Here is a 14,010-nt window from a genome sequence, read left to right as displayed (position 1 = left end):
CTGTATCTGCCTCCTATGTGAGACTACGCTGAGCTGAATAGCAGTGACTGCAGGCCAGGTGTAGCTTGTTGGGAAGAAAGCAACAATTTTCTTAAGATGTCTTCTTTTGTGTCAGCAGACGTCCATGGTTTCCTGTGTCCCCCACTGTGGCACCCGAGAAAAACTGTCATTTGAACAGCCCTATAGGCCTACATTGGTTAGTGTGCTGTCTGATTTATACTGTCTGAATTATAAACTCGTCTGAAGGAGCCTATGAGTCCACTGTCAGATGCCATAAACCAGTGTGTTTGGTCCAGATCACTTTGCAATGATATTGATCTAGCTTTTTTTCTGCAATTGATGAATAAAGTTCTGTGGGGGTGTTAGCTCACTTCCCAACCCTCCCCTCCCAAGGAGGTTTCCCCTCCCAGAGCCAGTCTCTGTAGCTTGATGGATAGCTCAGCTCCTGGCTTGGTACCTAACATAACACAGGCAGTAAGCTATAAATGAAGGTAAAGAGGCTGGCGGTGGGCAGGAAAACATTCTCAGAAGGCGGAGGCTCGGGAAGATCTCTGTCGCACCCAGAGTGCTCAACGTCTCATCTGCATATGATTTTTTTAAAAACTACTCTCTCAGGACTTATTTCTATGCATAACTAAATCTTAATTAATGGCCATCCTATACACCTAGAAGAAAGTACCTAAACCAACACAAAAGGGGATTCTTTACTGTAAGAGCAGAGAGACTGAAACTTTTGAACTTTCTGCCAGAGAACATTGTGATTGTTAATTCACCAATTCAGGAGGTGCCTAGATGACTTCCTTGGGCGGACTAATATTACAAGTTATAATAGTTCAGTTTGGTGTCACATTTTTAGACTCACCTGTTACGTGAGTAATTTAAAAATTCTAAGTTTCCCTGCCGGTAGAGAATTTTCGATATCTGGTATGGCCTCAGTGCCAAGTAAAAGGGAGACCATGTTTCCTGGCGCTCAAATAGTTCTGAATGATTGCACACCTAAAAGAAGGAAAAAAATAGAATTAATGCAGCTGACAAATATTACCACAGGTTCATCTCAAGTATAAAATGGATAGGTGATAAGTTTCTGATCACTGGGGTCCAACCGACATGGCCCCCTGTATTTCTGGGAATCAGAGCTCTGAAGAGCCCCAGGTGAATGGAGTAAAATTCAATCATGAATGCAGCTCCACTCATTCTAATGGGAGTGCCAAAGGTCAGTAAAGCGTTCCCATTAAGAGGGCATAGGGTGATGATTGACCGCCACTCCATTCAGCCTTGGCTCTGCTGAGCTCCAATTCTCAAGACTGCAGGGAGGGGGGGGGGGGCTGAGTGGTTGGACCCGATCAGAAAATCATCCCCTATTGAGAGGAGAGAACATTCAAACTTGAGAATATCCCATAAAAAGAGAGGAAGGTGGGAACATCTCCTCACTAGCAACATTTAGCTTTCTTTTTTTTTTGTAAATGATTAACCACCTTGTAATTTGTCGAAAATCTCAATCAGTCAATAGAAATCTGTCCAGGGTGAAACACATGCTAGAAAGAGAGGAGGGGGAAGCTGCCTCTCAGTGTCTATACACTGACCTAACATGGGGGCCGTGTAATAGGCTGTCCGGCTGCATTTATAAGTGCATGAAGGTGAGCATGTAGGGAAAGTCATCTGATAAAAACAGTTCAATAACGAAGACAGCATTGAGAGAGAAATCAAGTGGAAGAGGAGAGAGAAAAATCAAGCAGAAGAGGGAGAGAGAAATGAAGCAGGAGAGGGAAGAAAGCAAGCACAAGAGGGGAGAGAGAAATTAAGGGAGAGAGAGGAGAGAAACATTAAGGGAAAGAGAAAAGAGAGAAATCAAGCAAAAGAATGAGAAAGCAAGCAGAATATAGAGAAATCAAGCAGAATATGGGAGAAAGCAAGCATAAGAGGGAAAAGAGAAATCAAGCAGGAGAGGGAAGAAAGCAAGCACAAGAGAGGAGAGAGAAATTAAGGGAAAGAGAGGAGAGAGAGAAATTAAGGGAAAGAGAGGAGAGAGAGAAATTAAGGGAAAGAGAGGAGAGAGAGAAATTAAGGGAAAGAGAGGAGAGAGAGAAATTAAGGGAAAGAGGAGAGAGATATTAAGGGAAAGAGAGGAGAGAGAAATATAGGGAAAGAGAGGAGAGAGAAATATAGGGAAAGAGAGGAGAGAGAAATATAGGGAAAGAGAGGAGAGAGAAATTAAGGGAAAGAGAGGAGAGAGAGAAATTAAGGGAAAGAGGAGAGAAATTAAGGGAAAGAGAGGAGAGAGAAAATAAGAGAAAGAGAGGAGAGAGAAACTAAGGGAAAGAGAGGAGAGGGACATTAAGGGAAAGAGAGGAGAGAGACATTAAGGGAAAGAGAGGAGAGAGAAATATAGAGAAAGAGAGGAGAGAGAGAAATTAAGGGAAAGAGAGGAGAGAGAAATTAAGGGAAAGAGGAGAGAGATATTAAGGGAAAGAGAGGAGAGAGAAATATAGGGAAAGAGAGGAGAGAGAGAAATTAAGGGAAAGAGAGGAGAGAGAGAAATTAAGGGAAAGAGGAGAGAGATATTAAGGGAAAGAGAGGAGAGAGAAATATAGGGAAAGAGAGGAGAGAGAGAAATTAAGGGAAAGAGAGGAGAGAGAAATATAGGGAAAGAGAGGAGAGAGAGAAATTAAGGGAAAGAGAGAGAGAAATTAAGGGAAAGAGAGGAGAGAGAGAAATTAAGGGAAAGAGAGGAGAGAGAAATTAAGGGAAAGAGAGGAGAGAGAAATTAAGGGAAAGAGAGGAGAGAGAAATTAAGGGAAAGAGAGGAGAGAGAAATTAAGGGAAAGAGAGGAGAGAGAAATTAAGGGAAAGAGAGGAGAGAGAAATTAAGGGAAAGAGAGGAGAGAGAAATTAAGGGAAAGAGAGGAGAGAGAGAAATTAAGGGAAAGAGGAGAGAGATATTAAGGGAAAGAGAGGAGAGAGAAATATAGGGAAAGAGAGGAGAGAGAGAAATTAAGGGAAAGAGAGGAGAGAGAAATTAAGGGAAAGAGAGAGAGAAATTAAGGGAAAGAGAGGAGAGAGAGAAATTAAGGGAAAGAGAGGAGAGAAATTAAGGGAAAGAGGAGAGAGAAAATAAGAGAAAGAGAGGAGAGAGAAACTAAGGGAAAGAGAGGAGAGGGACATTAAGGGAAAGAGAGGAGAGAGACATTAAGGGAAAGAGAGGAGAGAGAAATATAGAGAAAGAGAGGAGAGAGAGAAATTAAGGGAAAGAGGAGAGAGAAATTAAGGGAAAGAGGAGACATTAAGGGAAAGAGAGGAGAGAGAGAAATTAAGGGAAAGAGAGGAGAGAGAGAAATTAAGGGAAAGAGAGGAGAGAGACATTAAGGGAAAGAGAGGAGAGGGAAATTAAGGGAAAGAGAGGAGAGGGAAATTAAGGGAAAGAGAGGAGAGAGACATTAAGGGAATGAGAGGAGAGAGGCATTAAGGGAAAGAGAGGAGAGAGAGACATTAAGGGAAAGAGAGGAGAGAGACATTAGGGGAAAGAGAGGAGAGAGACATTAAGGGAAAGAGAAAAGAGAGAAATCAAGCAAAAGGAATGAGAAAGCAAGCAGAAGATAGAGAAATCAAGCAGAATATGGGAGAAAGCAAGCATAAGAGAAAAAGGAGAAATCAAGCAAAAAAGAGGAGAGAGAAATCAAGCAAAAGAGAGGAGAGAGAAATCAAGCAAAAGAGAGGAGAGAGAAATCAAGAAAAAGAAAAAGAGAGGTGAGAGAAATCAAGCAAAAGAGAGGTGAGAGAAATCAAACAGAAGAGGGGAAAAAGATCCAAGATATTCGTTGTTCTCTTTGGTCTATTCAACACTTATTTTGTCAGAAAATAATCCAAATCTACAGTGGAAATCTGATGCATATATGCCCCCAGGGTCATTCCACTGAGAGGGATAAATTAGTGTGAACTTATGCAACTAATAAGTGGTCTTGCAAATTTCACCAGCAAGAAAATGTATTGCAAGTTTATTGGTTATGGAGGACCACACACCGACCTCCCTGGCACCTTACATAATAAAAACACAAAAGAAGGACCGGTGTTCTTGTTGGGCCAGCAAACCAGGCATTACCATTTGCGTAAAAAAATGTTATACAGGATCACCATTATCTTGTTTCTAAGGAAATCAATGAAAAGTAAAACATTTTTCATTCTCACCTTCCTGAATTGCATAACAAGGTTCATGAGACTACTGGTGGTGTTTTGTGCTTGTTGGGTTGTGCCCATGGAGGACTGAAGGAGGTCATCAATGGAGATTTTATTCTTCAAGGCCTGATATAGCAACTTCTGTCTACTAGTCAAATTGCAGTACATAAGGATTTCAATCTGCATTTTAGAGGGAAAAGTAATTACTTGCCTAATTAAAAAATTTTTAAAAAAACAAACTATATTATGTAATAATATACGATGGAACTACTAATAAATATATATATATATATATATATATATATATATATGGCTTACCTTATCAGACAATTCGTTTTCTACATCCTTCTTGATTCTCCTGAGCATAAAGGGTTTGAGGATCATATGTAATCGAGACAGCTGATCTAATGGCAAGAACATATAGGTCAAACACCTATCGCTCTCTCATGTCCATCCATAAGCAAAAAGAGCAATTCTCACAATGGTAGGGCCTCCTTCACACGTCTGTGTTTCCAGTACATATTGGTATATGTTTGTATGGATATCACACATACTCATTATAATCTATGTTACTATTCACATGTCCATTTTTTTATGGCAACATGGATGACAAAGGTCAATACAAGTCTATGGGTCCGTGAAAAACATGTACAGAACATGGATGACATCAGTAATGGTTTCCCACATACCGTATATACTTGAGTATAAGTCGACACGAGAATAAGCCGAGGCACCTAATTTTGCCACGAAAAATTGGGTAAACTTATTGACTCGAGTATAATCCGGGTATGCATTGTCCCCTCATCCCTATCCTTGTATGCATGGTTCCCCCTTCCCTGTCCTTGTATGAATGGCTCCTTATTCCCTATCCTTGTATGCATTGTTCCTATAATAAAAAAAAAAAAAACACAAAATAAAAAAACTTCCTCCTTACCTTACCTGCGTGCCCTCACTGCACCTCGTTCCGGCGCCAACAGCTCCTCCGGCCCAGCGATCACGTGGCCCCGCTCATTAAGGTAATGAATATTCACTCCATGCCTATGGGAGTGGAGAGGCATGAATATTCATTACTTTAATGTGATCGCTGGGCCAGAAGAGCTGCTGGCGCCAGAACCAATGAGATGCAGCGAGGGCGCGCAGGGAAGGTAAGTAGGATGTGTGCTGGAAGTCAGCGCCTGCAGCTGACACTGTGCGCTATTACAGAGAAATGAATATTCATTTCTCTTTAGCAGCGGCACAGGGTTTAGCTACAGCCGCCGGCTCCTGCCTCTGTGACCCGCTGCTCCCCCTCCCCCGCTGGCTTTTGGGACAATTGACTTGTGTATAAGTCGAGGGGGGCGTTTTCAGCACAAAAAAATGTGCTGAAAAACCTGGCTTATACACGAGTATATACGGTAAGTGTTTTATACATACATGTGAAGGAGGCGGAAGGAACAGCCCTCATACATCAAAGGCAGAGAAAACACCATGAAGTAGGTTTCCCATCATGAGGGCACAAAGCCAGTTTTGACCTTCCTGAAAGAGCCTCAGTTTTCAAATCTGATGTGTCACTGGTTTTTGTGACACATTGTACTTTATTTGTATTGCACTCCACTTTTAAAAGGAATCTGTCGTCAGGTTTTCGCTATGTAATCTCACAACAGAATGATTTCAGGACAGCGACCCTGATTCCAGTGATGTTTCCGTTTACTGGGTGCAGCAGTTGTGATAGAATCACAGTTTACTCTGCTGCAGATCTAGCAGAGTTCTGAATGCCCAGCTGTATATAACCCCGCCCACAACACGGATTGGCAGCTTCCAGTGTATAAACCCCGCCCATAACACTGATTGTCAGCTTTCTGTGTATAGCCACCCCCACACCCGATTGGCAGCTTCCAGTGTATAACCCGGCCCACAACACCTATTGACAGCTTCCTGTGTATAATCCCGCCCACACCGATTTTGAGCTTCCTGTGCATAACCCCGCCCACAGCACTGATTTTGAGTTTCCTATGTATAACCCTCATACCACTAATTTTGTGATTCCTATGTGTAACCCCACCCACACCATTGATTGGCAGCTTCCTGTGCATAGTCCCGCCCACATCCCTGATTGGCAGCTTTCTGCATATAACCCCACCCACATCACTGATTGGCAGCTTCCTGTGCATTGTCCTGCCCACACCCCTGATTGGCAGACTCCTGTGCATAGGCTGACCCACACCCCTGATTGGCAGCGTCCTGTGTGTAACCACACACCACTAATTGGCAGCATCCTGTGCATAAGGAAACCTGCATCCCTTGAGTGAATAAATCTAGATTTTATGAAAATTCTGTATTCATTTTGCCATCATATTCATATCAGTAACAAGTCATTAGGTGATTTCCATAATCACATCACGCTTCATTCTTACTACTGTAATTTCAGTGTTGAGGAGTGTATGTAAGGACAAAACTTTTAATAATTAAAAAAAAAACAAAACAAACAATGTCTTTATTTTTTCCAGCAAGAATTTTTTTTTTCTTTTTTTCAGATTGCACTCACTGAGAGATTCTTCCTGAACCTGTGTGGCAGCCAACAAATCACAGTATAAAATAGAGGCTCCCTGAGGCAAACAGTGTCAAAATGTTAATGAAAGCTAATTAGAAAAATGATTGTGAGACAGAAAGACTTACTCTCATCAATGGCAGACTTATTCTCCGCATGGCTTTCTATGTCCTTGGAAAACCACTCATTAAATTCATCATGAGAATCGAACAATGTAGGCATAATAAAATGCAACAGGGCCCAAAGCTAGGAAGAAGAAAATGTTCAGATTGATTGCATGAGGAACAAAGAAGACTACTACAATGTGGAAGCTTACAAGCCCTGCACAAGCACAAGCTTAGTTTGCAATGGGTGTCCTTACTTCAAGGGAATCTGACAGCAGGTTTTGTTATGTAATCTGAGAGCAGCGTGATGTGGAGACAGAGGCCCTCATTCCAGCCATGTGTCACTTACTAGGCTGTGTTTTGTTGTTTCAATGTAACCAGCGTTTTATCATCAGCAGATTCTCACTTCAGGACTATGTGTCTTGTGCCTCCTAGTCCTCCTGCTCCGTCCACCACTGATTAGCAGCTTTCTGTCAATGTACAGAGCGGCCAATCAGGGGTGTGGGCGGGGTTATACGGAGCTCAACATTCTCAGTTCTGCTAGATCTGCAGCAGAGAAAACAGGGAATGTATCAAAATCACAGCAAGTGACACATTGCTGGAATCAGGGTCACTGCCCCTACATCATGCTGATCTCACATTACATAGCAAAATCCTGGTGATCGATTTCCTTACACAATAATAAAGGTGGCAAGAGGCATGATACGTCTGTCTGTCTGGCCATCCAATTATACAATGTGGCCAACAACATTACAAGCATATAACGGATATGTGGGTTTCACAATTCAAAATTAGGCGGGATTAGCGGGATCAATAAAGCTTTTTACAACCGCTGTCGGCCCAGGACGTGTGCGCGCGTCATATGCTTTCTTGATACTGACCTTGTACAATGTACAAAATGTGGCCGATACCTTACAGTGTGTACTCCTGTAAAAGACTTTGCAAAGTAGCAAAAATGTTGTGACTTTTGGCATTGTTGTGCCAGTCCCGGCCACTTGTAAGATGCGCCTAGCTCATTAAGTGGCATGTGCCGCTTACTCCCCTTCATTTAAGGAGCTCCTTCAAGGAGGACATGTCAGCAAGTCAAAAGTGTCCAATTTTTGCTCTTATTTTATTTCCGCTGCTTCCCTGACTATCCCTTTTTATTTTTTTTTTTTTAGATCTACCATATGGTTCCAGACATTTGGGCCTTTTTATGCAGTGCTAATTTTTTGGTCTTTAACAAAGGAGGCGTGGCTCATAGGGTAATGAAGCAGGTCAGTGACACACCCCCAGGAATCCTGAAAGCCATGCCCCCTTATAAAGACCATAATAAATAACAATAAATGTAAATTAAAAATAGTCCTGGAACTGTATGAATGATTTAAAAACTTCCATTAATCAAAAAGCTAAGCATTGTGAAACAAAAAAAAAGTAATAAATCTGTACCTCGGCCATTGTATTTTGGATGGGGGTGCCAGTTAGTAGCAGCCTATTGCGGCACTGAAACTGTAACAGGATCTTCCACCGAACACTAAAGGTCAAAAGGAGATAATAAATTCACGCTTCATTACCAAGAATGATTTTACGGCAGCAAGAAGAATATTGTGACTGTACAATGGATCGTCATCGGGATAAGAGCTGAAAGTGGAGAATGACAAGTACCTGGAACTGCTCTTCAAGGCTTGGGCTTCGTCCAGCACCATATACTGCCACTTCACCCGCTGGAAGTATTTGACATCTTGCACTACGAGCTGGTAACTAGTGATCACTACATGGAAAGGAGCTTCCTGTGTATACAGAGTTTTCTAAAAGAAAAAAAAAAAGGAGTCAGTGGTATGGGGAGTAGAAGGAAATCGGCTTCTTTCACCTCCAGGACTGATTTTTCACTCTCAATTGAGGGGGAAAATTCTGCATAAAGCGAGGATAGACTTTCCCATTACTGAGATAGGAGATGACAGTTGGTGCTTACAAGATTCTATGGAGGAGGGAGGAGCTTGAGGCAGACACAGACATTCTGATCAAATGACAGTTACAGTTCTCCATAGAGCGTTATGAGCACAAACTGCCAGCTCCTCTCTCAGTAATGGGAAATCTGTGTTCACCTAAAACAGATTAAACCCATGGCTTGATAATGTTGATAATGAAACATCAGTCCAGGCAGAGATAGAAGCAGAATTATCTGATGAGAGATATTACAAATTTTCTTAATTTCATATGCACTCATGATTAATATAAAAAAAAAAAAGTTAAAACAATGGTTTTTTTTGCCTTCCAACTACATTCAGTGTAAGTAGTAAAACGCTGATCTGCAACATGGTTTATGGTAGTGGACATGAGGGCAGGAATTTTGGAAATCATTTTTACAAAAATCAACTCCTGTAAGGGTTCAAATGAGATATAATCCCACACGGGAGCCGCCACCACCACGGGGTGTACCCCAGAAACTGAATTTCCATTGGCTGATGTATGCGGTTTAAATTGGGGCCAATCCGAGACACGATCATCTCTGGAGATTTCCTAAAATAAGGGTATGTGCACATGCTACATTTTACAGTACCAGCAAAGTGAATATTTCAGGAATCTCATGCACACACTGCTTATTGTTTCTTTGCAGATTTGCAGCATGTGAATCCTTTAACCGTCTTTCACTCATGCTAATGACTGGTAAAAATGCATTAAAAAACAACCAAAAATTGGTACATATCTGCAGAAATGTCTGCAGCAAATACTTAAGGTGTGCACGTGCCCTAAAGAAAGAGGCTGTACACTGCGATAAGACGGAGAAAACAGCACGAAAACAAACACTTTACATTTTTTCCCATGGGAAAAAATACACACCCCAAAAATGCCTGAAAAAAATCTGCACAACCTATAGGTTTAGCTTTAGGAAACAGAAATGTCTAAGTTGAGAGGTATGTGATCACCAGGTGCCCGGTAGAAACTCATCTTATATTAATGGGATTTCCCTTCTCTTAATGCTGATAATATGTAGTGCCCGTAATCAAAATGAAAAAATAAAAAAAGAACTAATGACTCCAAATGGCTGATGTTTTCTATTAAGCAGGATCCATACTTGAATTCTAAAAGATATTAGGGAGAATAAAAAAAGAGAGTAAGTATCACAATAGCACTTTCAATAGAATTGCTCATCAATTCTCACCTGACCCCAAAATTTGCGAATTACTTTCCTTTCATGTGGATTGCCCCAGTAAGGCAGGACCTAGAAAAGAATAAAACCACGTCAGTTTCCGGGAGATGGCAAGATGGCAGCCAGAGGGTTAATGTCATTAAACAACACCAAACCTGTACAGATTTTTTTTTTTTTTTTAGATTTTAGTGATTTAAAAAAAAATCAGAAATTTGTAAAGGAAAAAAAAAAAAAAATTTGGTGCTGCCATTTTGGATGTCAGCTGTATATAGTAACAGCCAACAACCACTGTGTGCGGAGCAGGCTCAATTCCAGCTCCCCACTCCTCTCCCAAGTCTCACTCCTCTCCCAAGTCTCACTCCTCTCCCGCGCCCCACTCCTCTCCCAAGTCTCACTCCAATCCCGTGCCCCGCTCCTCTCCCAAGTCTCACTCCAATCCCGTGCCCTGCTCCTCTCCCAAGTCTCACTCCAATCCCGTGCCCTGCTCCTCTCCCATGTCTCACTCCTCTCCCGTGTCTCACTCCAATCCCGTGCCCCGCTCCTCTCCCAAGTCTCACTCCAATCCCGTACCCCGCTCCTCTCCCAAGTCTCACTCCAATCCCGTGCCCCGCTCCTCTCCCAAGTCTCACTCCAATCCCGTGCACCGCTCCTCTCCCAAGTCTCACTCCAATCCCGTGCCCTGCTCCTCTCCCAAGTCTCACTCCAATCCCGTGCCCTGCTCCTCTCCCAAGTCTCACTCCTCTCCCGCGTCTCACTCCAATCCCGTGCCCCGCTCCTCTCCCAAGTCTCACTCCAATCCCGTGCCCCGCTCCTCTCCCAAGTCTCACTCCAATCCCGTGCCCCGCTCCTCTCCCAAGTCTCACTCCTCTCCCGCGCCCCACTCCTCTCCCAAGTCTCACTCCAATCCCGTGCCCCGCTCCTCTCCCAAGTCTCACTCCTCTCCCGCGCCCCACTCCATCCATGCGCTGTACAAGTAGAGCAGATATCAGAAAGGTGCTAATGGGAATTGGTTCTGAATTGACAATGAGCAGAGTTGGTGCAAATATATTACTGTATATAGTAACACACCCAACAACCACTCGCGCACCGCTGGAGGAGAGCAGTCTGTGAGCGCACATTGGAGGAGAGCAGTCCGTGAGCGCACGCTGGAGGAGAGCAGTCCGTGAGCGCACGCTGGAGGAGAGCAGTGTGTGAGCGCACGCTGGAGGAGAGCAGTCTGTGAGCGCACGCTGGAGGAGAGCAGTCTGTGAGCGCACGCTGGACGAGAGCAGTCTGTGAGTGCATGCTGGAGGAGAGCAGTCTGCGAGTGCACACTGGAGGAGAGCAGTCTGCGAGTGCACACTGGAGGAGAGCAGTCTGCGAGTGCACGCTGGAGGAGAGCAGTCTGCGAGTGCATGCTGGAGGAGAGCAGTCTGTGAGTGCATGCTGGAGGAGAGCAGTCTGCGAGTGAATGCTGGAGGAGAGCAGTCTGTGAGTGCACGCTGGAGGAGAGCAGTCCGTGAGCGCACGCTAGAGGAGAGCAGTCCGTGAGCGCACGCTGGAGGAGAGCAGTCCGTGAGCGCACACTGGAGGAGAGCAGTCCGTGAGCGCACACTGGAGGAGAGCAGTCTGTGAGTGCATGCTGGAGGAGAGCAGTCTGTGAGTGCACGCTGGAGGAGAGCAGTCTGTGAGTGCACGCTGGAGGAGAGCAGTCTGCGAGTGCATGCTGGAGGATTCTATTCAGACAGCCCTCGCTTTGGCCTAAATGAAAAGGGGATGTCCAGGTTTAGGACAAAAATCCCTATGTGAAAGCAGACGGCTGAATTGTCACAGCGTGATTTCCTGAGGAGAGTGGGCCAGTATTGGCCGACTAGACTCATCTGGCTTCTCTCATTTCATACCTACTAATAAAAGCTGACGCGTTTCGTCCAAAGCCAAGACAACCTCTTTAAATTAACCCAATGGCTCATGATAAATTGTGCGCATCTACAGACACATTTGTGTAACTTTCCACCACTTCTTGGTTGGCTTACTTTTAGAACCTTTATTTTTTACCAAAATTTGGTGCACCTTGCTCCCGGTTAGCTCAAGCCCCTTTCCCAACCAATCCCCACTGTGTCGAGTTACAGCTAGTATGTAATAAGCAGCAGCGGTTTAAAATCACACAAATAGGTCTAATAGCTGATGCCACAATTCGAGTAGTCGAGGCTTGTTCACATTATTAGTTGTTCCTTATCCACAAGTTGTAGCATTGTAGCGCCTGTCCTTGAATGCCTGATTTCTGGGATGGTTGAAAGTGTTGCTGAAGCAGGTCGCAGAGAAGTTTTGTGTAAGGCCTTATTTGCATGCAACATTTCAATATACGGCAGTGGTGGGTGCCACAGATTTCATTACAGGGTCCTAAGATCTGACTTCACTGCCTCCAAACCAGTAAAGTTAGCAGTTTTAAAAGAAGAGGGAACTCATCACTTTTATGGAGTCTATCAGCAGGTTTTTGCTTTTAATCTGAGAGCAGAATGATGTAAGGTCAGAGAGCCTGATTCTAGCAGTGTGTTACTTTCACTTGCTGCAGTTTTAACACAATCAGTGTTTTATCATCAGGAGATTATCACTACAAGACTAGGTGACACATGACAGGCAGCTAAGATGAGTAACCCTGTCGACACCATTGATGGTCAAATTGCTAACAATGTACACAGGAAGCTGTCAATCACAGGTGGTGGGAATACTCACAACTCACATTCATTCTGAGCTCTGCTACCTCTACAGCAGAGACAACATGGATTTTATCAAAACTGCAGTAAGCAGCCTAGTAAGTAATACATAGCTGGAATTAAGGTCTCTGCCCCTACATCATGATGCTTCTCAATCTCCACAGCAAAAAATCTGCTGACGGATTCCAATGGGCTATATAGTCTAATAGGGAACTTTTTACCCCTTTCACACATTTCGTAAAAGAGTCTTCAGACAGAAAACTTGGAAAAGATTAGTAGTAAATTTATTAAAGTAATTTCAAAAGCGAGTGCTAAAACTTTATACAAATCTTCCTTACCTTGAACCGTGGCACAAATCTTGAAAACTCTTGATGCCAGTTGTTCAATGTCGAGGCAGGTGAAATAATTAGAAAAGGACCCCAGATGTTCTCCCGCTGGACAAAGAAAAAGAAACAATTAGCCCCTCACCATCAAAGCCTATCTTCACCTTCCGAGAGACCCATTTTCTGAAACTGACCGGGTATGTAGCAATAACTCGTCTACACATCCCAGTGATACAGAGAAAGTTTCTTCATGACACATTGTACTTTATGTTAGTTGGAAATGATGAATTGGAAGGTGCCAGAATAGCAGAAGACCCACAAAAGTGACCCCATTTCAGAAACTACACCTGTCAAGGAGTTGATCTAGGGGTGTACTAAGCATTTTGAACCCACAGGGGCTTCAAAGATTATAATATTAATACCTGAAAACAAAAATTGAGGGGCTTTTTTCCCACTAAAACCTTTTTTTAGCCCCAAATATTTCAGCATCACAAGAAATAATAGGAGAACATGGCCCCAGACTTTGTAAAGCAATTTCTCCTGAGTACGCCAATACACCATAGATGGTCAGAAACTACTGTTTGGTGACACATCAGTACTTGGAAAGGAAGAAGCACTATTTCTTTGGAGTGAAATTCAGGCTGGAAAAGATAGCAGATGAATTTACAGAGCCCCTAAGGTGCCAAAGCAGGCGAAACATCCCCCAAGTGACCACATTTAGGAAACTACACCTCAAGATATTCATCAAGAAATGTGCTGAGCATTTTGACTTCACAGCTGCTTTAAAGAATGTTATGTCATTGGGATATAACCTAAAATTGATGAATTTTTTTCCATAAAAATGTCGCTTTAGCCTGAAAGTTTTGATTTTCACAAGAGATAACAGGAGAAAATAGACTTCACAGTTTGTAAAACTATTTATTCCCAATTGCAGTAAGATCCTGTATGTTATGCATCATCGGTGATGTTCGTTTCAGGGGCTGGGTTAGTACTGCGCAATGTGCACAGTGACAGTGCACTCTCTCGCGGTGAAAGTAATAGATGGATTGTTGGTTCTTACCGT

At 43.2% G+C, this 14,010-nt stretch overlaps 1 protein-coding gene across 2 annotated transcripts in view; it reads right to left on the bottom strand.

Annotated features, from left to right (window-relative positions):
* The window catches only part of INO80 (INO80 complex ATPase subunit), a 145,133-nt gene that overhangs the window by 74,940 nt on the left and 56,183 nt on the right, over positions 1–14,010 (bottom strand). For both annotated transcript variants that reach the window (XM_073566672.1, XM_073566671.1), the window contains 8 exons: positions 12,963–13,058; positions 9,944–10,003; positions 8,446–8,588; positions 8,230–8,314; positions 6,826–6,943; positions 4,489–4,574; positions 4,183–4,350; positions 863–996 (listed from right to left, as the gene is read on the bottom strand). In XM_073566672.1, the coding sequence (XP_073422773.1) occupies positions 863–996; positions 4,183–4,350; positions 4,489–4,574; positions 6,826–6,943; positions 8,230–8,314; positions 8,446–8,588; positions 9,944–10,003; positions 12,963–13,058 (890 nt within the window). The remainder of the gene's footprint in view (positions 1–862; positions 997–4,182; positions 4,351–4,488; positions 4,575–6,825; positions 6,944–8,229; positions 8,315–8,445; positions 8,589–9,943; positions 10,004–12,962; positions 13,059–14,010) is intronic.

Source organism: Dendrobates tinctorius, unplaced genomic scaffold (assembly GCF_039654945.1).
Source record: "Dendrobates tinctorius isolate UK_male_01 unplaced genomic scaffold, ASM3965494v1 ptg000019l, whole genome shotgun sequence".
Lineage (NCBI taxonomy): Eukaryota > Metazoa > Chordata > Amphibia > Anura > Dendrobatidae > Dendrobates > Dendrobates tinctorius.
This window is presented reverse-complemented; position numbering and strand designations above follow the sequence as displayed.